Source organism: Nymphaea colorata, chromosome 13, assembly GCF_008831285.2.
Source record: "Nymphaea colorata isolate Beijing-Zhang1983 chromosome 13, ASM883128v2, whole genome shotgun sequence".
In the NCBI taxonomy this organism is placed as follows: domain Eukaryota; kingdom Viridiplantae; phylum Streptophyta; class Magnoliopsida; order Nymphaeales; family Nymphaeaceae; genus Nymphaea; species Nymphaea colorata.
Window position 1 is genome coordinate 5,137,789 of NC_045150.1, and position 22,052 is coordinate 5,159,840.

General features: G+C 36.7%; 2 protein-coding genes across 2 annotated transcripts; one reads left to right on the forward strand and one right to left on the reverse strand.

The window, feature by feature from the left end:
* Positions 1-358: 358 nt before the first annotated feature.
* On the reverse strand, positions 359-1,822 carry LOC116267032 (protein MKS1-like). The gene is made up of 2 exons (XM_031648581.2): positions 1,805-1,822; positions 359-1,412 (listed from the first exon to the last, which is right to left on the reverse strand). The coding sequence occupies exons 1-2, from the start codon at positions 1,820-1,822 to the stop codon at positions 582-584; spliced, it is 849 nt and encodes a 282-aa protein (XP_031504441.1). The 3' UTR covers positions 359-581.
* Positions 1,823-6,516: 4,694 nt separating this feature from the next.
* Positions 6,517-18,232, forward strand: LOC116267260 (uncharacterized). Its single transcript, XM_031648887.1, has 5 exons — positions 6,517-6,954; positions 11,102-11,558; positions 11,966-12,258; positions 13,550-13,916; positions 17,975-18,232. The coding sequence occupies exons 1-4, from the start codon at positions 6,646-6,648 to the stop codon at positions 13,886-13,888; spliced, it is 1,398 nt and encodes a 465-aa protein (XP_031504747.1). The 5' UTR covers positions 6,517-6,645; the 3' UTR covers positions 13,889-13,916; positions 17,975-18,232.
* Positions 18,233-22,052: the final 3,820 nt, after the last annotated feature.

A 22,052-nucleotide genomic window follows, 5' to 3' on the forward strand; every position in this document is an offset into this window, starting at 1 on the left:
CAGTAATGTACAGGGAGAGAGGGAGAAGCAAGACACGCCTTTCCTAAAACATTTTGCCAAAACAGCATCATTTTTTAATGAAATAATGAAAACATGCTTATGTTTTGATTTATTTCACTTAACTGCCTAACCTGTAAGAAAGAGGTGAACAGTTACACGTTAGGCCCTTGGGGCTTAGACCCCTATGAGATTCAAGATTCAAGAATCAAGACGGGGCGATATAACAAACACATGGATCGCTTTCAATCTTTTTAGTTCAACCGTCTGTTTCTTGAATTTCAGCGTTTTCTTACAGAGTTCGTTCTTTCTCGATATCATCACACCCAACATAAACCTACAACCGGAGAAAAGGAAAAGATAAGGAGAAGCATTAATAGTCGTATTATTATCGTTTACAGATCTTCAATCTTACATGTTACAACAACAAGATATTCCACGTTCACGAAAAAGAGGCGAAAAAAAAATGGTGGAAGGAATTCCCTCTTTCAGAAAGATAAAGAAAAAAAAAATTACAGGTTTTGCCTTCCACCTGTCCCTAAATTGTCCAGTTGCGCCAATCCATCCATCAATCGGTCAATGAGTTAGTCAAGGAACCGGTCCGTCGTCATGCCCGGCGACAGTATCAGCGGCAACGGCGACAGACGCCCGTAGAACGTGGGGCTCAGATTGCTCAGTAACGCGCTTAATTCCCGATCCGGCGACGGCACGCAGAAATTGGGGGAGATGCAAGGGTTCGAGAGGAAGTTGGGGGAGAAGGGCGGCAGCGAGGACGGGAGCGGGAAAAAATTGGGGGAAATGGGGGGCAGGCAAGACGGGAGCGGAGAGAGGATGCCATGGGGGTTCCCCTCCTCCTTCCGGTCCAATAGCGTGTCCATCTCGATCTCCACCTCCGGCGGAAGGCCGAAGTCGCCCATTCCCTCTCCGCTGCCGAACCTTCCCGCCGGCGTCCGGGGCGACGGGCCCGGCGACGGCCCCGTGAGACGCTGCACGACCGACATGAAGTCGTCCGTCGTCACCTGGATGATCTTGGGGGATACCGCATAGATGATGACGGGGCCGGCCCGGGGGCAGTCCTCCTCCGCCGGAAGATGTGGCGCGGACGGTCCAGGCGGTGGCTTCTTGAATTTACTGGGGTTCTTCCGAACCCTTAGCGGAGCTGGTCTCGGACCCTGGAGCTCCTTCCTCTGAGGCGGCGGCCTTCCGGGTCCCTGCCGGTCCATGGATTTTCCCGAGGACCAGAAACCGGTGCCGACGGGAAGGGGAAGGATGGAGGTGGTGGGCGTTGGTGGTAGCAGCAATGCCTTTATGACCCGCTTTGGTCGCTGGAGAATAGTCAACGACGGCGACCTCCGGAGAAGAGCTGGAGAAGAGCTGATTCGTGTAAAACAACTGCCTGCCCCAAGTCCGAGCAACTGTAAACAACGCTAAATTGAATATAATTACGCTAGCCCCAACTTTTGCCTTATAATACAAAAAGAACCTCGTATTTTTGTGCAGGGACATTTCGAGGCCGTCTCTCCGTCGGAACATTCTGGTCGTGGGACAATCATGAGAGAAATAAACGAGTTCTTTTAAATGAACCTTCTTCTCTACTTTGAGGGGTATTTTTGGTTCTTGAAAAAATAATTTAACTTCTGTATTAATTCAAGTCAGAGATGTGAGAGTCTGATAGCTACTTGTTTACCTTATTTATACATCACAATGCTAACAAAAAAAGGTTCCCTTTTTACGTCTTAAAGTTCACATTTTTTCCCAAAGCTAACTCTATGTGATGGAGGTTTCAAATTTGGTGGTCGATCCTTACCTTGAAAAATGGAGCCATAGAGAAAACACTTTGCGTTGTTAGTTTTGTTCGTAGTTGTAAACTGCAAAATTCTACTGGACGAAATCTTGATGTTACACCCAATTCACCTTTGCTTTTTTCTGAAATTTCGATTCTTGAATTATGTTTTTCCTATACGCATGAATTGTTACTTGTGACTCTCACCAATGAAATCATTTCTCATGATATCATTTATCTATTGATTGAAAAGTTTGATGCACGATTATCTAGTATCATTTATCATTTCTCATGATATCATTTATCTATTGATTGAAAAGTTTGATGCATTATTATCTAGTATCATTTATGAATGTTTCATGAATGTGCTTCAAAGATTTTGTTAGGTTAATGCAACAATAATAGTATTACATGAATCTGTCTCAATCTTTAATATAGATTTATAAGACACTTAAAAAGTGTTTTTTCTGCCAAAAAAACATTTGCTGTCATATTTTTTGGCCGACCCTTTATAATTTCTTCACGTCACTTACTTGTCTATCAATGTAGACTTTACATATTAAATAAGTTTGTAAACAAATATGTTTTTAGATCCGATTACCTAACCAGTACGTAGTTATTTTAATATCAAGTACCAAAATATGCGTAGTATTTCTTATGGACATTTTTACTTGAAAATTGAAATTAAGCTTTTTTTTTCTCATAACTGTCAAATTGCGGCTAACTTTCGTAGGCCTTTTGCATGTGTATTGTATTGGGTTCTAGAAATTTCAGCCGCAAAATTAAATTAATGGAAACTTGAAGGGGTTATTTGAGAACTGGAATTCCAAGCTTGACCAGGGGCGTACATCTAGTTAGTTTCCCAACGGCAACCGTTGATCGTGGTGGACGGAATCAGGGATTTCCAAGTGGGCCCACCGTTGCCTAAATTGGTCAAATGGTAGTACTGCTCAGAGGGACCGTCCAGATTTCAAATCCTGGATTTATCCTAATTTGAATAAATCAATTTTAGCGACGACAGTAGGAAATAAAAAATGAAGCAGTTGATAAATCGCAAGATTTATAAACAAATAAACCTTTTTTTATATGTGACATTTTTTTACGATAAGGACGTGATAAAACAAAGGTTTCGGTTTTAGTGTCACAAATATCAATGTATTTAAACGATATTAAGAAATAAATGAGAAACTGAAAATAACGTGAAAAAAGTTGCATCTTTTTAAATAAAGTGAAAGTTAAATTTATTATGCCTCCTCCTGCATTTTGCATTTTATTCGTTTTTCTCTTTTTTAATGTTAACATCCTCAAGGGTTCAGGTTTAAACTTAAACGTAATTATTCACCATTACTTTGTCAACATTAAGACATTATTTATATCATTTCATATAATTTTATATGTTTTTGTATTTAGTTATTTTCATTTATTTTATTTTTACCTGACTTTTAGGAACTTTTCAATTTCTAATCTTTTGTTCAGATTTTTTCAAGGGTTTCTTAAATAAATCAACTTTACTGAAAAATACCTAACAAAAACATCATCATTAAAAACCCAAAACGAATTTAAGTTTATGATCTGGCTGCAGGACCAGAGGCAAGGACCATGGCTCTCTCTCCAATTAAAAAAAAAACGAAAAATTTACTTATAAATTAAAAAAAATTAACCTATATAAAAAAATTAAAATTCTATATTTAGGTTCTTGTTAAAATTTTGAAATTATAGTTTAGCTCCTGCAACAAAAAAGCTCTGCTTGCATTTCTTTCTGGTTGGTATTTGATACAGCATGTTTCTTGCCAACCCACAGATCCTAATGGCTGTGAAATGGATTGAGCCTTCTTGAAGCACCTAAATCAACTTAATTTTCCATAATTTTTTTATGCACTCATTTAATTTTAGTGTAGACTGTGATTTTTCATTTTAGCTTTTAAAATCTATATTTGTGTACAGAGAACACAAATTTTATGTTAGTTTAGATGTTATAGAGTACAGATCCCTTTTCCTTCCAATTGTTTTTAATTTCATTGGAAAAATAAAAATATAAGATCTTTTCAAACCAAGAACAGCAACTATAAATGATTAAAGACCAGCATATCTTCAATACAACACAATTTTATAAGGTTGTTTTATATACATCCAAACATTACATTATATATTATCAATGGAATAAGCTAGCTATATAAGTTCTGAAGGTTTTGAAACATCGCATGCTAAGCATAGTATTATGCACACATTTGCAACAAATTATAGGTGCATCTTATCGAAAGAATGTCATGCAGCACAATCTATTGGGTGTCTTAAGCATGTTATATTTAACATCTTCTTCTTCTTTCTTCTCGTAATAAAATCCCAAATTTGTGATGACTTTTTTGGCCCGATATATAAACCTTAAATAACTACACACCAATAAGAAAAACTTCGTATAATAATTCAAGTAAGATGCTAAGATTTGTTACTCTATCCAAATAAACGCTTCATATGAAATAAACAAATCAAAATAATATGTTTTTGGCGATCTCTGAGCAAATTTTCATACCTATCATTCTTTAATCCTTGTTCACCAACACAAGTTGGCCAATCAAAAGATGATGCATTGCTTGCATTTCAAACACATATGAAATCGACCCTTGCATGTCATCAACTTCAACATCAATTCTTTGGTTAACTTTTAGGGCTGAACACGAGCCGAGTCGAGCCCGAGCTCGGTCAGCTCGACTAAGTGAGACTCGAACTCGGCTCGACTAAGTGAGGCTCAAACTCAATTCTTTGGTTAACTTAATAACTTTACAGTCTCACCAAGAAAATGCATGCTAATATACATAGTTTTGACAAGGCCAACATCTCTTATAATTTAGGTCATGCATTGCACTTGTAGTAAATTAACCTTTCCATATATCATGGCATTATTTGCATTCTCAAAGTTGATGAAGGAATGCAGACCATTCCAGTGCTTTTCGTTTCCTCCATCCTTCATAGTTCATCTTTGATTTTCTATGTCAGCTCTTATTTAGATGTGCTTTTTCGAAATGACGTGGGTCAAAAACGTACATGGCTGTAGATGACATGGCTAATGACACATATATAACCATTCTAATATATGACATGTTGTGGTGGATGATCTCAACCCTACATCTATAATATACACACCCTTCATCAGTTCACATAACTTGACCACCATGATTGCCCTGCATAATCATCTTAGGACCTTGAATTAATTTGGCCTAAAGTGATTAACAAAATAATTTTTTATGCATCAAAGGTTTAAAGTCCAAGTCAATCATACATATGCTCAAATAACTCGGACCCAGGCTTGGGCCTGAAAGAAGGCCCGATAGAGAGAGTGGGTGAGCAATTGCTCTTAAGGATGGTGTCGGGTCAGATACCCGATGGGTACCCAGTACTCGAGAAAAAAAAAAAGGCACCGGGCCAGCCCGATAAAGAGAGTGAAGGAGTAATTGCTCTTAAGACAGGGCGTTGGGTCGGATACCCACCGGTACCCACTACTCGGCCTGACTCAGGCCCCGGTTCAAGCCTAAAAAAAAGTATCAAGCCCGCCCGGGTGGTCTTCACTAAGTCGGTTTTGGTTTGATAAGGTTTTTTTAGTACATTATTTTATTGATTTTTATATTTGATTATAATAATTATGATTAATTATATTTATATATTATTTTATATTAAAAATATATATTTTTTAATTTAATTGAATCAAACTCAAGCCTAGCTCTGGTTTGGATTTTAGGTGTGAGGCCGGCCCGAACCAGACTCCTTATTGAAAAGACATGTAGATGACGTGTTGGGCATGGAGGTCCACATCAGAGACACTCAACCATTAAATAGAACCTGCATTAGTGCACCGCTGGTCCTTAGAAAACAAGCCAACTTATTCAACGATATCCCAATTAAATTGACATGCATTCTGTCTATATATATCATATGTCACACGACCAACAAAGCTTGTACTTGTGAATGAAGATATTTAATATGTCAAGAATGTATTACTCCTGATATTTGAGATCCTACAGGCTTATTGCTTTAAGAGCACCAGTTGAAAAGGCATCTTATAGTATGCAATGTTATTATGTACTTGACATTTTGCCTATCCTATCTTTTTCTCAATTTGTCTCATGAAACTTTAGCTCATGAATTTAATTTATGACTTTTCAAGCATTAACTGATTTTGTGAGCCATTATTTTTTGGCTATCTGAGGAGCACAATATAATTTAGTTCGTTGTGATTATTAAGATTCATTTGTGCCATATGAATTATCATAGGTTTGTCTAAATACTTGTCCAACTGTTTCACTAATCCATCACAATTTTAAAACAGATTCATACAACACTCTCTCATATTCATATAACACTCTCTCATATTGTTGTTATACCAAACAACCCAAAAAAAATCCATCCCTCAACTACTTAAACGTCAAACTATATTATATTATACCACTGATTTGTGTACAATTTTTTCATTTAAAATAATAAAAGATTTGGTTGATTAGTTCAATTCATAGTTTTTGTGAATATATAGTACGTAAGATTTTACTTATAATACTAAAACATTTGGTTGATTAATTTAATGTCACGTTTTATGTGAGTCGACTTGATTTAACGGTACAAAGTATGTTAGCTAAGGTTATCGCATGGTTTATATTGTTTATTTTCATATGAATAATTTTAAAAAATACTTAAAAGGAAATCGCTAATTTATATGCGTGAACCTCTTCCAAGCTATATTTGAGATGAGGATGACGAGAAACCCCTGGTTAGGGCGCGGACTCTAAAAAGGGCGACGGCACTGTTTGCTCGAAACTTCAGGGTCGAAGCTCCAGGGTATCTTCATTCTTCCCCCCCTCGCTCTTCTCTCCCTCTCTATGGCGAATTCGCCGGAGCACGATATCGACGACGAGCTCTTTCAGGAGGTGTATGGGAAGGAGTATACTGGGCCAACGGGGACGCGGTCGGCCGCTCAGGTGGCGTCGGCGCCTGTGACCAAGAGGCCGCAACACAGCGACAGCGAGGAGGAGGGCGAACCGGACCCCAACGCCGTGCCGACGGACTTCACGAGCCGTGAGGCGAAGGCGTGGGAGGCGAAGGCCAAGGCGACGGAGCGCAACTGGAAGAAGCGGAAGGAGGAGGAAATGATATGCAAGATCTGCGGCGAGTCAGGCCATTTTACTCAGGTATTCTTTCTGGACACATCTCAATGTTTCGTTGCAGTTGTGCCACTCTCTCCCACCATCTTTCTCCCACTGCTTTCTATTTCGCTTCCGGAATGGTAGCTGCCCTGGATAGATCCTTCGGTAGTTAGGGTTTGGTACTAATGTTGAATTCATTTTAGTTTCTTGGGGTATCTTTTCGTATTGACGTGATGATGAAAGCTGAATTGGGGCATGACAATTTTATGCTTCTTTTTGGGTTGAAATCTTTTCCAATTTTCCTATCCTTTTACCTTTGTTATATCGCTTATCGGCTGTCTAGGATCTGTTAGTTGTCGATTCAAGCAGGAAAATGCACATGAGTTTCTCTCTATTTCGCTCATACGTCCTTGTTGGGTAGAAGACAACTGTGGATATTTAGACTTTGGGATTTACTGGTTGCTAGTGGTAATAATTTGTGTAAGCTTCTTGTGAGTAGGGAATTGGAGTGTTTATACTTGAATATGCATAAGTCAACGTTTTCCTTTGGTAATATTTTTGTTTTTCCTTTTTCCCCTTCCTGGTTTTATCTGGTTGAGTCTTGCAATTGTGTCTGTTTGATGAGTTTCCTTTTTGTTTTCCCGAGGCAAACTAGTAGCATTACAATGTCTACTGACAATGGAGTTGTAACTCACGCTTGCTTGCCTATTTTCTGTATTTGGTGATTTGTGATCCTTCTTAACTGATATCCTAATTTACTGTATGAACAGAAATGTCCCTAAAACACCAAACACATTACAATATAGCAAGACTCATCATGTTAGCCATGTTAAGTTCTGGACACATCCCAATGTAAAAAGACCCTATATTATATTACAAGTGCTCGTCATGTTAGACGTGTTTGGGCGTCGAGATCCAAAGAAGTGGGACCCAATGATGTCCTATCTCCTCCTAGATTGACCAGGTAGGGTAGGCCCGATTCAGTGAAGTCTCTTGGTTGACTTGGCAAACTTTTAGACATTGGCCTTCACATGCTTTGACATTGCTTCCCGTACCAAGATGTTTAATCTTGTAAGTTCCTTCATTGTATTTTTATGGCATTTCTTGCAAGCAGTGTCATAGATATTGTGATATTTTCAAAAATCTATTGATAGTTACGAGATAATCAAATAAAACACAAAAATCAGGAAAAACTCATGAGATTTTGAAAATCTTGCCAAATGAAAATCTCGCTATTTTATCATGATTCCATTACAATTTTCCCGAATTTTAATATTTTTTAGTTTTTAGAATTTTTAAGGTTTTTTATGCTTTTAAATTTTTAAAAAAATGTCAAGTTTGTTCTAAGATTTTTTTGAGAGGATGAACTTCACAAAAATTACCTGAGAAAAACCTCACAGATATTTTCCTGAGAGTGATATTTGTGACAATGCCTGCAAGTTCCTGCATTCAAATCCTTGGTGATTATTAATTTTTTAAAAATTGTCAAGATTTTCCCAAGATTTTTTTTGAGAAGAACTTCATAAAAATTAAAAAACCTCACAGATAATTTCCTGAGAGTGATATTTGTAACAATGCCTGCAAGTTACTGCATTCAAATCCTTGGTTTTGTAGTATGCCCATTGCCATGCATGGCTCAAAGATCTTCTTGCTGTTCTTTGATTTTCAAGCTTAACTGCATTCCTTTGGTTCTAACCATGTCACAGATATCGTGGGATTTTCAAAAATCTTGCAATATATACATGAAGATCAGATAAAACAAAAAGATTGGGAAAACGTCATGAAGTTTTGAAAATCTCACAAAAAAATCTCACAATTTTATCGTTATTTTCTTGCCATCTTTTTCTGAGATTTTAATAATTTTAAATATTTAAAAAATTTGAGGTTTTTTTTAACTTTTTAAAATTGTTGAGATTTTCCTGGGGAAAACAGCATTGCCAAAAAATACTTGAGAAAAACCTCACCGATATTTTCCTGAGAATGATATTTGTGACAGTGGTTCTAACAAACAAAAGAAAATGACATATTTAACAATTATATTTCACTACATAATGCTACATAGTAGCAATAGGAATCGTATATATGGTAACCATAATTTTTGGACTCAATAATGAATAAAAGTTAAAAAAATAGAGTAAAAAGTTAGTAATAGTAAGAGGAAGAAGAAGAAGAAATAACATAGTCTTGTACACTACATGATACAGAATCATATAATACATATGAATCAATTTTTGTGGAATTTAGTTTTGTAGATATTATTCTAACTTCTAAGAGTGATTTGATAGGAAACATATATAAAGACAATTATTGTTCGGGTTTAAATGTGTTTCTGTATTCGTTTAAAAAGAAGAGCTCTCATTACGTCAAATTATTGATAATTTTCATAAAAAAACTTGAATAGTTCAATTGAAGCATGTTTTATACTAAATTAATATTATGGACATGTTAGCTTGGCAAATATCAATGAATTCCTTTGCTATTTTCGTTGCCAATGCTTCTTGCAGTTGTCCTTTTGCGTTCATTGTTGTGCATGTGTGGGGGCAGTGGTGGGGATGTGTGATTGCTTTTGTGGAGGCATGTGCTTGTACGCACTCATGTTTTTTCTTTTCACTTATGATAGGCAAATACCTATAAAACAAACAGATTAAATTTAGAAATAGAAACATTTTCAGTTTGACAAATGAACTTGAGGTAGAACTTTAGACATATCATTATTTAGGTTAATCATATCTCAAGGAACTATTATAGCTTTTCTCTTTCTCTGCATCAATGTAAGTTCTTGCCCTATATCAAAACAAATTTATTGTGCAATATTTGTACAGGCCTTTCACTCTTTTTACTGTTGGAACTCTACAATTTTAATACATGTTCATAGGTTTAATGTTCAACTAACATCAATTAACTGTGTAAAATGCAGTAGTCTGCTCCAACTTTTCATACTTTAATTGACTAAAATATAACTATTGACTTTTGAATTTTGAGACTCAGAGAATGGTTTTGAAGAATATGGAGGGCTGTTCTGGCCTACTGGCCGAATCATATTGCTTTGTCTCATACTTCTTTCATTCTAATGCATAACTAGGAGTTTGTGTATTGGTTGCTGGAGTTCAGTGCTCCTAACCATGTCTATATGAATGCAACACCAACTAATCTCAGCTATTGATTTTGAGTTTGGGTGTAGGGTGCTCATGGTGACAGGACAGTTCATCTTATAGTGTGTGTTTTGAGTCTTTGAGATACCTGTGCTGATCAGGCTAAATTTATCAGATATTAAATGCAATGCCATGGGAAATGCTAGAAAAGGGATCATCAAATTGATTACTTTTTTTTTTTTTACTTGAAAAACTACCATCAGTAATTCACTTGTATTCCTGAATCCTGAAAATGAAAAAAGGTTCATCCTCTTTCTCTTTTTTCTTTGTGCATATCTGCATGAGAGTGTGCACATGTGCCTGATGTGACAATGCCTTTATGCTGCTTGTGTATATTTGTAAAACTAGCACTAAGGGACATCGTGTTATCAATCTTGAGGTAAGTGATTATTTCCCAATAACAAGGAAAAAGAGGAGTGAACAAAAGTTAGATCGGCTCACTGACAGGAAAGAAATATGTGGATATAATCTCTGGAACAAGAGCAATTTCTTTTTAATTTTAACCCAGAAAAACGTGATATTTCACCTCATTTTTAAACTGCAATTTGTTTAGCAAATGTCACAATAATGTCATTAAAAGATGTTGCTAATTTGCTTCAAAGTTCAGACAATAATTGTTTTCGATATTTTGTAATATATCCATTTCGCTGATAAACTTTTGGTAAAAATAAAAAGCTTGAAGGTTTCTTAAGAAAGAAAGGAAACTAGGCTGGTAATTAGCTACATAAATTGTTTTTCTGCTAAGATTACAGCATCCCTTGCTAGTCTTGTTGACCCCCTTAATGGGAAATTTGATGGGGTAAATGCCCCAGCACATCATAACAACATACTTGGTTGTGGACTGGAGATGTCATCGTTGTCTGCTTTCGCTAGTGCTGTCGAATATTAGTTTAGGAATTTATCTTGTCATGAAGAGCTCCAATTTTGATCTAAGCAGTTTCTCTTGGTTCGGGCCCTACAGATTCTTTTTATTTTCATTGATACATAGTTTCAGTTCTATTTTGCCTCATCTGTTCTTACCTGTCCATATTGGTGTACAGGGATGCCCATCTACTCTAGGCTCAAATCGCAAGTCTGCAGAATTTATTGAAAGGGTTCCTGCAAGAGACAAACATGTACGGGCATTATTTTCAGAGAAAGTGGTGACCAGGATTGAGAAGGACATTGGTTGCAAACTTAAAATGGACGAGCGATTCATCATAGTAAGTGGAAAAGATAGGCTGGTTCTGGCAAAAGGTGTGGATGCTGTGAGGAAGGTGATACAAGACGAGGACAGGGGTGCGAGAAGGAAAGGATCATCTGATCATCAGAATGCAAGATCTAGGTCTCCTGATGATACACATGTTAGTCCTCATTTACGACGATCAATGTCTCAAAGGTCTCATTCTAGTCCTAGAAATCCTCCACAAACCCAGTCAAGGATTTGTAGTCAAGAAAAGGTTGTAGAGGATCATTTGCGGAAGGACCTGCAACAGTTGTCAAGGGGTTCTCCACAAGGTAGGGACCATGTAGAATTCACTCTCAGCCTTCATAGGGAGCTGGTAAAACCATGTACAGAGACTCTAGAAACCTTTTTCTTTTTGTATTTATGTATATTATATTTTAATGGAAATATAATAACATTTCCTGTTGACGGCAGTTGTTTTGCAGCAAGAGGTAAGTTCAAGGTTTACGTGTTCGAGTTTGAAGTAATTTACAGAGTGAATCAGTCAGGTTGTCACCAAATGCAAACTTATTTATTGAAAGCATAGCCAAAAGTTGTATGTGTTGATGGTTTCAGAGATTCATCTATTTTTGTTTTTTTTAGTTATGTTTCATTATGTGATATCCTTGTCATTAGGATGTAATCTTAAGTATATGAAAACAAAGAAGCTGCCCATTGACAAGATCTTCATTTCATGAAGCTTTTGGTAATGATGGAGCTAGAGGGCGATCAAGGTCTCCACAGCGTGGTGGCACTTTTCCAGGTGATGGATTTAAAGCCTATGATAGCCATAAACAGAATGCAGGGATGCATAGGGCAGGTACTTGGGATGTTGATAGACATGGGCTGGATGTACACACCAATCATAAGTATGATTTCCATTCCTTTCCCCAAAATTTTGAAGAGTTGGACATGGACTATAGGAGGGAGGTGATGGAATTGGCAAGATGGCGAGATAAGGAAGAAGATGCAGAAAGTCATAAGCATCGTGAGGTATAAGTCCATGTATTTTTTTTTATTTTACATGTGTATTTTATATTTGAACTGTTTCCTTATTGCTTATAATTTGCCTAATGCTGCTTTTCTTTTGGACTAAGTTTGTTGATTTCAATCTTCAAAGTTGAATGAGACTGGCAGCTGGTTATGGGTCCAAGGTGGTCTAATTATTCATAGGCCTCAACTTTGGACAGCTGCAATCATAAATTGGATCTACCTTAGATGAACCTAGAACAATGTAGACCAGTGTTTGTGTTTTTATGACGGGCAAAGAATCAGAAAAATTGATACTTGTTTGAGTTCATTCAATTGTGTTTGAAACTTTGAGTATCAAAAGTTAAGGTGATGCCTAATAGGCTTGTAATTGTTTATGGTTACTTTAGAGTTTAAAAACCCAACAGGTATATCAGGTAACATTTATGATTTTATATGTATCTTCATTTTTCAAATTTGTCTATACACATGGACTATGACGATGAGTTTGCTCTATTCAATGTCCGTATAAACCATTTCTAAGGAAGAGTTTTCTTCTTTTCTAATCTATTTCAAAATTATTTTCATGATTTAAAGTTTAAAGTTTAAATTCTAGAATAAATAGTTGACCAGGTTATTCATTTTGTACCATCTTTTTGCAAGTTTCTATATATATATATATATATATATATATATATATATATATATATATATATATATATATATATATATATATTTGGGATGTTATAACAATAAATCTCCACCTTACCTAGACAACAGTGGTAGGTGGGTGTGGATGGTGGATCCTTAGAAAGGGCCTAGCTGGGTCCAAAAAGAAGGAAGCTGAATTCAACAATAACTATAGCCAGTATAGTCTTCAGAAATTTGAGAACAACATACCTATCTTCCCAGTAACATCCCAAGTTCAAGGGCCAGAAGTTAATCTGTTCGCAGAAAAGTGAAAACAGTTATTTTACTGAACACATATTATGCTCTGGTGTCTTATGCTTCCTACAAGTAACAGGGAATTTAATTTGAGGATTTACATGCAAAGATATCTTAGAAAACATGGAAGTTTACTGTTAAAATCTTAAGCTTCCTTCCAACAATGAGATAAACAAAACCCTTAGAGTCTTGCAGTGCAATATTTCCGAGTATTTAGCTCCTTTTCTTCCCCAGTACTCTTTCTCTTGAGGAGTTTGGGTGTGGTGCATGTTTGATGTTCTTGGACTCTTTGTAGCTATGCCTTTGAAATTTTTTTTTTTGGAATTGGGAAAGCAAATGCGTTGAGTCTAACATGGTCGTAAAACTGCAGTCTATCCAAGAACTAAGGGATTCATATACAAAGAAATTGGCTGCGTTAAGAGTCTCTCATGCAAAACAATGGGAAGAATTTCTGCATGCAGATATGCAAAGGCGACAACAAGCACACCACCATTTGCCAGAATCAACATATTCCTCCTATTCTCGCCCTGGCTTCCCTGATTATGAGGGAACTGCAACTGCCTCCCACTACTCAAGTAGTTTGCCTGTTGATTCAAGGAGCAGATACCCATTTTCAGACAGTTATTCAACTGCAAGGCCTCAAGATTTGTATGGTGAGTTTCAACATCAAAGACGCGAGGATTACAGGAAGACTTACGATAGATACTGACGCTGTAGTCTCTATGAAAAATACAATGGTAAGTTGTTGGTAACAGTTCACATTGATTTATGCTTTCTTTTCTGGCATGTTCATGCCATTTATCTCTAAAAATACCAACAAATAGGCATGAAAACCAGCCCAAAAAGGTAGAAGATGATGGCGCTGATGGCCAATCACGAAGAACACAAGAATGTGCACTGATGCACACATACAATAGAGATAAGAATCGAATTGCTTAATTGCTTAAAACATGGTTAATCCAAAGCGAATACCATCTATATATGCAGAAAAAGAGAGGTTGCAGCAAATGAAAAAGCAGCAATAAAAGTAAAATACATGTTTATCCTATTACCTAATATACACTTAGTACATACAATATATGGTTTGCATTATTGCCACAAGTATCGTTCTCAGGTTTTAAACGGTGAGATTTCTCTCAGGTATTTTCCAGTAGTTTCATGAGGAAAAACTTGACAATTTTTAAAAATCATAAAAATTAGGTAAAAATAAAATAAATGGGAAACTAATAAGAAGATAAATAATAAAAATGATGTTTTAGTAATGATAGAAATGAAGATAAATACTTTAACTTAACTTTTAAACTTTGAAGCAAAAATGACATGGAAAAAGTGAAAAAATGTAATAAAAGTGGAAAAATGCATTAAATTTGTTTGTTTTTTAATGTAAATATCAGTTCTTTTTTGAAAAAGGCACAATATTTTTGACAATTATTTGCATATATATACGTGGATGAACAAGTATATACACAAATTCTAGCACACCATCAAACTTATGGTGTCTTTTTTAAAAGTTTGTTAATAAGAAAATTAAAATCTTGGTGTACACAAAATGTAGTAAAAAAAATCTGCAAGTTGATATACTGAAGCCACATAAAGAAGTTCAATAGTATTCCTCTTCTCTTATTTCAATGCAATTGTTCATCTTTGTACTCTTGCTTCTTTATACTCTTGCTTCTTTTATGAAATGTGTAACTTCATGCTATATAAGTAAATTTTTATGATCATTGCATAGTTTTGAAGGTTTTCCATGCAAGCTCGCATGTCCATTAAAAGTTGTGTGAATTATATGTTCTTTATTGTCCTAATGGTCACTGCCATACTGCTATTGTATCTGTGGCTGTAGATGACAAAAAGGCCTTTTGTTGTTTTTTGCACTTCTATAATGCTAGTGATTCTCTTTGGAAAACAACAATCAATTCTAATAAAAAGAAAGAAGATAGGAATACTCTCATATATCTCTTTTGGGTATCGTACATTTTGTGATATCAAACTCTGTGGACTGAGGTTTAAGTATGTTGAAACTGGCTTGCCGTATACTGCATGTGCTATGTGAGGTTTAGTGATACTTAGGTGCATAAAAGGTCCAACTAACTGTCTTCAATCAGTTGTATTTTTCAAAAGAATTCCATCATCGACTTTAGTCTTGGTTCTGATTTCTGATAATTTCAAGACTCTCCATTACTCTTATCATTAGTTATTTAGGACCTGATAATATTTATTCAAATGTCATTTGGGATAATATGTATCCTCATGAAGAATAAATTTCATGTTAGAATGTATGTTAGAAATCCCAAACTGGTCACTTCAAAAGTGTTTTTGAAAAATGTTGAAGTTGATTATGTCACTTCCCATTATCAACTTGTTATCATCATATAGTAACAATATAATGATCATTGTGCAAGTATTCTTAACAAACAATGTCATCAGTAAAAGAAGTTGAAATCTATATTTCATTATTTTTTTTTTGAATTTATCCCATTTTTCATGTGTTTGTTTGAGATCATAAAAAATTTTCTTAATCTAAGCACCTTATGATTTATTACATTCATATTCAGTGAGACATCTATGTAAATTTCTTTGTTAAGGTCTTCACTCACGGATGCATTTTTAAGCACCATTTGAAAACTTTCCAATTTTTAATTAAACAGTAGCTATGAGGGTTTATCATGGTTATTGTTGCCATGTGGCAAAGTCCTTCATAGTCTTTTCTGTATTTTGGAGTGTGTCTTTTGTCCACTAATGTAGCTTTGTGTCCTTTAATGACTCATGACTCTTGGTTTTTATCTTATGGATCCATGTACAATCTATAGTTCCTTTATTGGTATGGATGTCCTGCATATTGGTTCTTCCAATAGCTTCTATGCTAAGGATTGTACCTTCTTGCTTTTTCATCACTGGTTGGTTCAAAGTAAGAATGTATGACAAGCAAGCAAACTTTTATGTCTAGGGGTAAAGGAGTCAAAAGAGACAAACCTATCAGTCACTCTTGGTGTTCTTTCAGTTCTTTGAAGTGTAGGTGGTTGATTTTAAATTTCTAATGGTTGTTTCCTATGATGAGTCGGCGGCACTTTGGATGCAACACCTGCATCGATGTGACGTGGAGGAGAATGCACACATGCACATGCAGCTCGGTTAGGTTTTTATAAAATTCCTTTGTTTTAAGCCTTCATTCTATTTTCATTTCCAAAAAGAGACCCATTTTTATTTTTATTTTTATCATCTTTTAAAATTCTCTTTTGTTACAGATTTACACTAAGAGGCTTATGTATGTATATATTTATTTATATATGCATATATGTCTATGTTGTCAAGGCGTCAAGGTAAAATTGGTGACCAGTTTGTTTTTATTAATTTTTTTTATCAAGTTCGAGCTCAATCTTCTCGAAAAATGTAAAAGAAATTCTTTTTCAACTCGTACTCTGATCTTGTTTCAGTGACAATTTCACCTCATTTGGGTTCAATATATTTTGTTTCATATTAAAAGCAATTCCATAAAATTGTCAGACGCATTTTAATTTCCTTGTTTGTCATTTCTAGTTTTTTGCTTTTGAGATAATACTTATGAGCCATATCTTTTTGGGTGAACATAACTTTTAGAGATTTTCATGCCTCACTAGTTTTCTTTGAATGATAAAAATTTGAGATAATTTTTTTGTCCAACACCAGCAGACATCAGAACTAAGGCCTTTGCAGTTTTCATTTGACATTAAGTTTTATATAATAATTATCTTAAAGATGCTGCCAGTCGTTTGTTCCTTCTGGCCCTAAAATGTCGTTTGACAACAGTAGCAAACTGTTATTGTTCCATGAACCTGCCCCGATGTTTTGGGGCAGATTCAAGAAACAGTCACAGTCTGTTACTACTGTTGCTAAACAGCTTCTAAGAGGGCAAAAGAATGGCAGCTTGAGGGAAAAGTGGCGGCAGGCAAGACGGGACTTTCTAGGAGGTCACCCAATCCCAGTACTATAGGGATCAATACATTTCAAATGAAAACCAGATCTTTTTTTGGTACCATGTAAGGACCCCCAAATAGCCATAAAACCCAGCCCAATATGTTGAAGAAAGTGATGACGAAAACTCAATCACCAAGCACCCTTAAGAAATGTGCGCTAAGGCACAGAAAAATAAAAATGGCACTAAGCGTAGAAACGCATCTATGGTACAAGAGGGGAATAGCTTCAATATATACGGCCAGCAAGGGGCTGATCTAGCCTGTGGCTAACCCTCAATGCTCTGAAAGGAGCCATTCAGTTACCCAACCTTGGTCAAGGCCTAATCTTGAGTAGTAAAACAAAAATTAATACAAAAATAAATTAGATGAAACAGAAATAAAAATAAAATGCATGTTTATATCTATGTATAATATACATATAAGTGGCATATATCTTGCCTGATTAACATATGTGTACATATAAGAATACACATGTACTTACATTTTTACATTATGTGACAAACTTCTTTGCTTGTTGATTTGCTAGTAACATGGAATATAAATTTGATCTTCAGAAGGCATCTGATGTAAGTTGTGAAGGAAATTTAAATTCCTAAGGAACTATAACAACATGCTTAGACTGCTTGAGCATGAGAATTTGGAAGAGTATTTAGTTTGCCTGTCGAATAAAAATCTAGAAAGCGTCATTAGTTCTCAGCTTCCTGTCGGCATATCTTCCTGGATGCAGTCTGTTCTCTTTTCTTTATTTCATGCAGGCGACTTTCACTGTTGTTTCTATTCTCTATACGCCTATTATTTTACTTTAATGGTCTTCGTGGCTTATTTTTTTGCCAACTGTGCAGGCTGAAAATAGGGAGCTCCCTTTAGTTTTCTGAAAGATTCGACATCTCAACCGTTGCATATGGACAATCTGAGATGGGATGGCTTTTGGACTCTTTTCTAGTTTTAGAGCTTCGGCTACCAGTAGGTGAAGTTTTTGGTGTATCACCCCCTCTAGGCGTCACTCTGAGTAAGATAATGATCCCTTCTTCAATATTGATTTTGTCACCATGAAGGAACATCTACAGGTCTGTTATGATGAAAAGAATGTACATTTTCTATTTGTTCTGGTCTGTATCTGTTGGTGTGAATCTAACGGACTGGGATGGCGTTGGTATCTTAGCTTCCAGGTTCGTGTGACGGTTTCCAATCATGGGGTGCTAGTTTATCCAGCAGAATATCTTGTAGGAGATGCAAAGCACCACTATCCCCCCGCCCTTAAAAAAAAAAAAAAAATAGTGCATCCGAGCATGCCCTAGTTTGCCACAAGGTTTGGTGATGGGAGATTGGTTGTGTCATATGATTTGTTCTATCATACGTAAGGAACCTGGGGAAACAACGGTAAGATTCAAGTTGGTTTTATTAATCTGAACTGTCTTAACATGTCAGATAGAGTACGAACAGAAACAACTTGCAGGCGTGTATTCCAGTCAGAAATTGTGCCAACATCTCAAATCTGTTTGAGAAAACTGAGGAATAACAGGAAATGGTATTCAAAGTTAGCTTAGGATTTTGTTCTCATAATCTTGGCAAGGGATCATTTTCTCTTGCTTGTTTTTGCCGTACTGACGACCGCTCTAAATTTTCATGGAAACTTTTTATCTTTTTAGTTTTTTGAAACACTACCAGTCTTGCTTCTATCTGTTGAACAATGACGCTGCTTTGAGCTTCTGGTGTGGAAATGTTCGTTTGATATGAACAACGGTGATCAAGTTTGCTTTCCCTTTTCATGTAAAAAATCTTCCAGTCCACGTTACAGCTGGGGTGCGCTAGTCTTCAAAGGAGGACTAGGTCTCAAGTTCCTAATTCTCCAATTCCTACTGGAATCTTTTAGTAGATTCAATGTGAATTCTGTCAACTGGGTAATGCTATTTCTTTATGCTTGGCAAATCTGGCTACATATATATACACACACACGCACACCCACTGAACCATTTCTTCCTTTCTTTCATGTAAGTCACCACGACAACGATATTGGTCTCTGGCTGTTGGTGATTCAGATCAGAGACCACCACTCCTGTGCGTAGCCAAATCTCCAACTTGACTTTTTCCTCCTTCCATTTGAGAGAGTGATGTACGTCTTGGCAGCTACCTCCAAATCATCTTAGGCAGGGGAAACTTTACCTGACCTCACTCCCGATGGTCTAGATGGTTCCTCCACCACGATATTTTCCAGACTATGACGAAAGGTGACCTTCTAACAGGTGTCTGGCCAGCACTGCTTGAATCTCGTGCTCAGCCATCGTTGGAACTCGCTCCGGATATCCCTCCAAGGGGCTCTGGCCTTACCAAATGCTTGGTTACTTCCATCCACACCCTGGCAGTTACGCTACATTTGATAACAAGATGACGAGAGCTCTCCTCATCTTTGAAGCACAATTCACAAGCATTGGCGAAACTAACCTCCCACTTCTTGATCTTGTCTAGGGTAGGCATTCGATTCTCATAGGCGATGAACAGGAACCAAGCTGCCCTGGTTGGGGCTTTCGAGCGCCAGATGTCAGCTCTTGAACATTCCTTCACTAGAGTTAATGAGGTGACAAGCTCTGCCTTTGTTAAAGAGGCCAGGCCGGCCCCCGATGCCCAAGTCTAATGACAAGTGAGTTAACATATATGAACCCAAAAAAGAAGAAAAAGCAGTGCACATAACATATATGAACCAAACGATTTTTTTTTAAAATGTTTGTTTTTTGTACAGGGGGCTGTATGATCAAAATACCTCCATTAAAATAAAAAAAACTTTCTATAAGGGCAAAAAAAAATTTGTGAAAAGGCTAAAAAGCCTAAACTGCCCATTATTTTATCAAAAATTTTAGAAATACCCTCCACCCCTTTTGGTGCGTATTTGTTGTGTGCAACTCGATTTGCCTTCCTAGAGGTGCATTGTTCACAAGATCCAATAGTGGTAGTGCCCTTGTCTAACAAGAGGATGTCGAGATTGACCCATTCTCTCTTCAGCTATATTTCCCAGCCTTTGGGACTTCCAACAAGCTCCACTCTCATTTGGTTTTGGGTGCCCATTATCAAATTCAATTGTACCTCCCCAGAGCGAGTTGTGTGCACCAGGATGGTGCATGCGACAGATATGCATCGGAAAACAAAAGGGGAGAGTTAGGGTATTTTGGAGATTTTTTTTTAAATGCCCTTTTTTAAACTTTCAACCTTTTCATTACCTGGATATACTGCACAGAGGCATCAAAAAAAAAAAAAAAAAAAAAACGTCCAAATGGTATCAAAAGTTCAAGTGACAATTACTTTTTAATGAATAGATCTAATCACAACTTGGAACTTTTTCGTCTTTATAGGAGGTCCCTCTTTTTACTAATCAGGAGTGTTTTGGGCATTACACCTCATGTGTATAATTTTTTTTGGTGTACAGAACCGGGCACATAACCAGCTTTGGAGGCTCCTGCTTTTGGGTCATATTCTTCTTAATTGCCAACAATGTCTGGTACCCAAGTCTTTCTTCAATGGCATAGGCTCTCAAGGCACTAGGCCATGAATATTGGCTGGCTCAAGCATCCAGATCCAAGGCATAACAGCCTACTCTAGACAGCCATGGGAAGAATTATGTTGCAATAATTGTAGAACATTGTTGTGTTCAATAGTGGACAAACCAATAATGACCTTCAGATTGCTGGAACGCATGGTGTAGATGCACACGAGTGCTAGACGCACCAAGAAGTGCACTATGAATTTAAGGATCAGAGGCGGAGATACGTGGGGTCTTTATGGGGGTGTGTGCCTCACGGAGCTATTTTAAAACCTTAAATTTATAGTTGGATTTAGGTGGACCTAGGTTAAGTTACTATATGACTGCCCCATGAGATATGAGTCACTGCCCCATAGACCTGAGCAGAGTTGGCCGTTAACTATATATTTAATGCTCATTGGAGAAAATTTTCTGGCTCCACCCTTGCTAAGGATGGTTGTGAGGGTGTGAGGAACAATGGCATCAAGGATGCAAGTAGTAAGGCATGTAGCCAATGCTCTCTGCCAACGAAATTCCAAGAGTCTAGAGACACATTGTCGTTGTTTAATGTATGTAGGCGGCTGAGGGTCTGGGACAGCTATTGCCGAAACTCGAAAGGTAGGGCCAAAAATAAAGGGAGAGGTGCAAGAATGACTTGGGTGCTAGGCAGTAGCGGAGCCAGAAAAATTCATTGGAGGAGTACTTGTTTAAAAATATTCAAATCTGGTGGGGCACTTTATATATACATTTTTATTTAAGGTTTTCATTTAAAAATAAAGAACTTTTAAGAGACTGGTGTGGGCAACTGCTCACACCAGTCTCCCTAGGCTACACCACTGGTGCTAGGACATGCTACTGACCCACTCCTAAGAAAAGTGTTATGCGCACAGGCCTGTGCAGCTTTCCATCGTGCCCAAGCCTGTACATATAAACCAGCTTCGCTGGACAAGTGCAAGGGAATGGTCAAACTCACATTGATGCATCCAGAATTAATTTTCCACTAGTTGCACGTAAATAGCTCGTATTCACCTACAAATCAAAATATTAATGTAATATGAATACAATTTTGTTTTCAATGAAGCATGTATACTCTTAGCTCTTTAGTAAATTGCATGAATACAACAATTCATATTTGCATATATGCTACTGTGGTAATTTACTTCAAATGAAGTTGTAGGTACAAGTAGCTGCAGAAATGATGACTTCCACATGAAAATAAGCACAGTTCTGATTTAATGAACTGCAGTATTATAAACATCGTAGACACCATTAATAGAAACAATGCTTGTTAGTATGGGCAAATACAGCACCACTTACCAACATCAATTTAATCAAATATCTACTGCATCCTTTTTACAAGTTTGTGACCACTTCACCTCAATTCCAAATAATGAAAACTTTTTTTTTTA

Bases quoted from the DNA above. Each gene is read 5' to 3' on its own strand.
- LOC116267260 (XM_031648887.1), top strand. From the start codon at position 6,646: ATGGCGAATTCGCCGGAGCACGATATCGACGACGAGCTCTTTCAGGAG. The intron at 6,955-11,101 runs GTATTCTTTCTG...ATTGGTGTACAG, and splicing joins AGTCAGGCCATTTTACTCAG to GGATGCCCATCTACTCTAGG. The intron at 11,559-11,965 runs GTAGGGACCATG...CATTTCATGAAG, and splicing joins GTCAAGGGGTTCTCCACAAG to CTTTTGGTAATGATGGAGCT.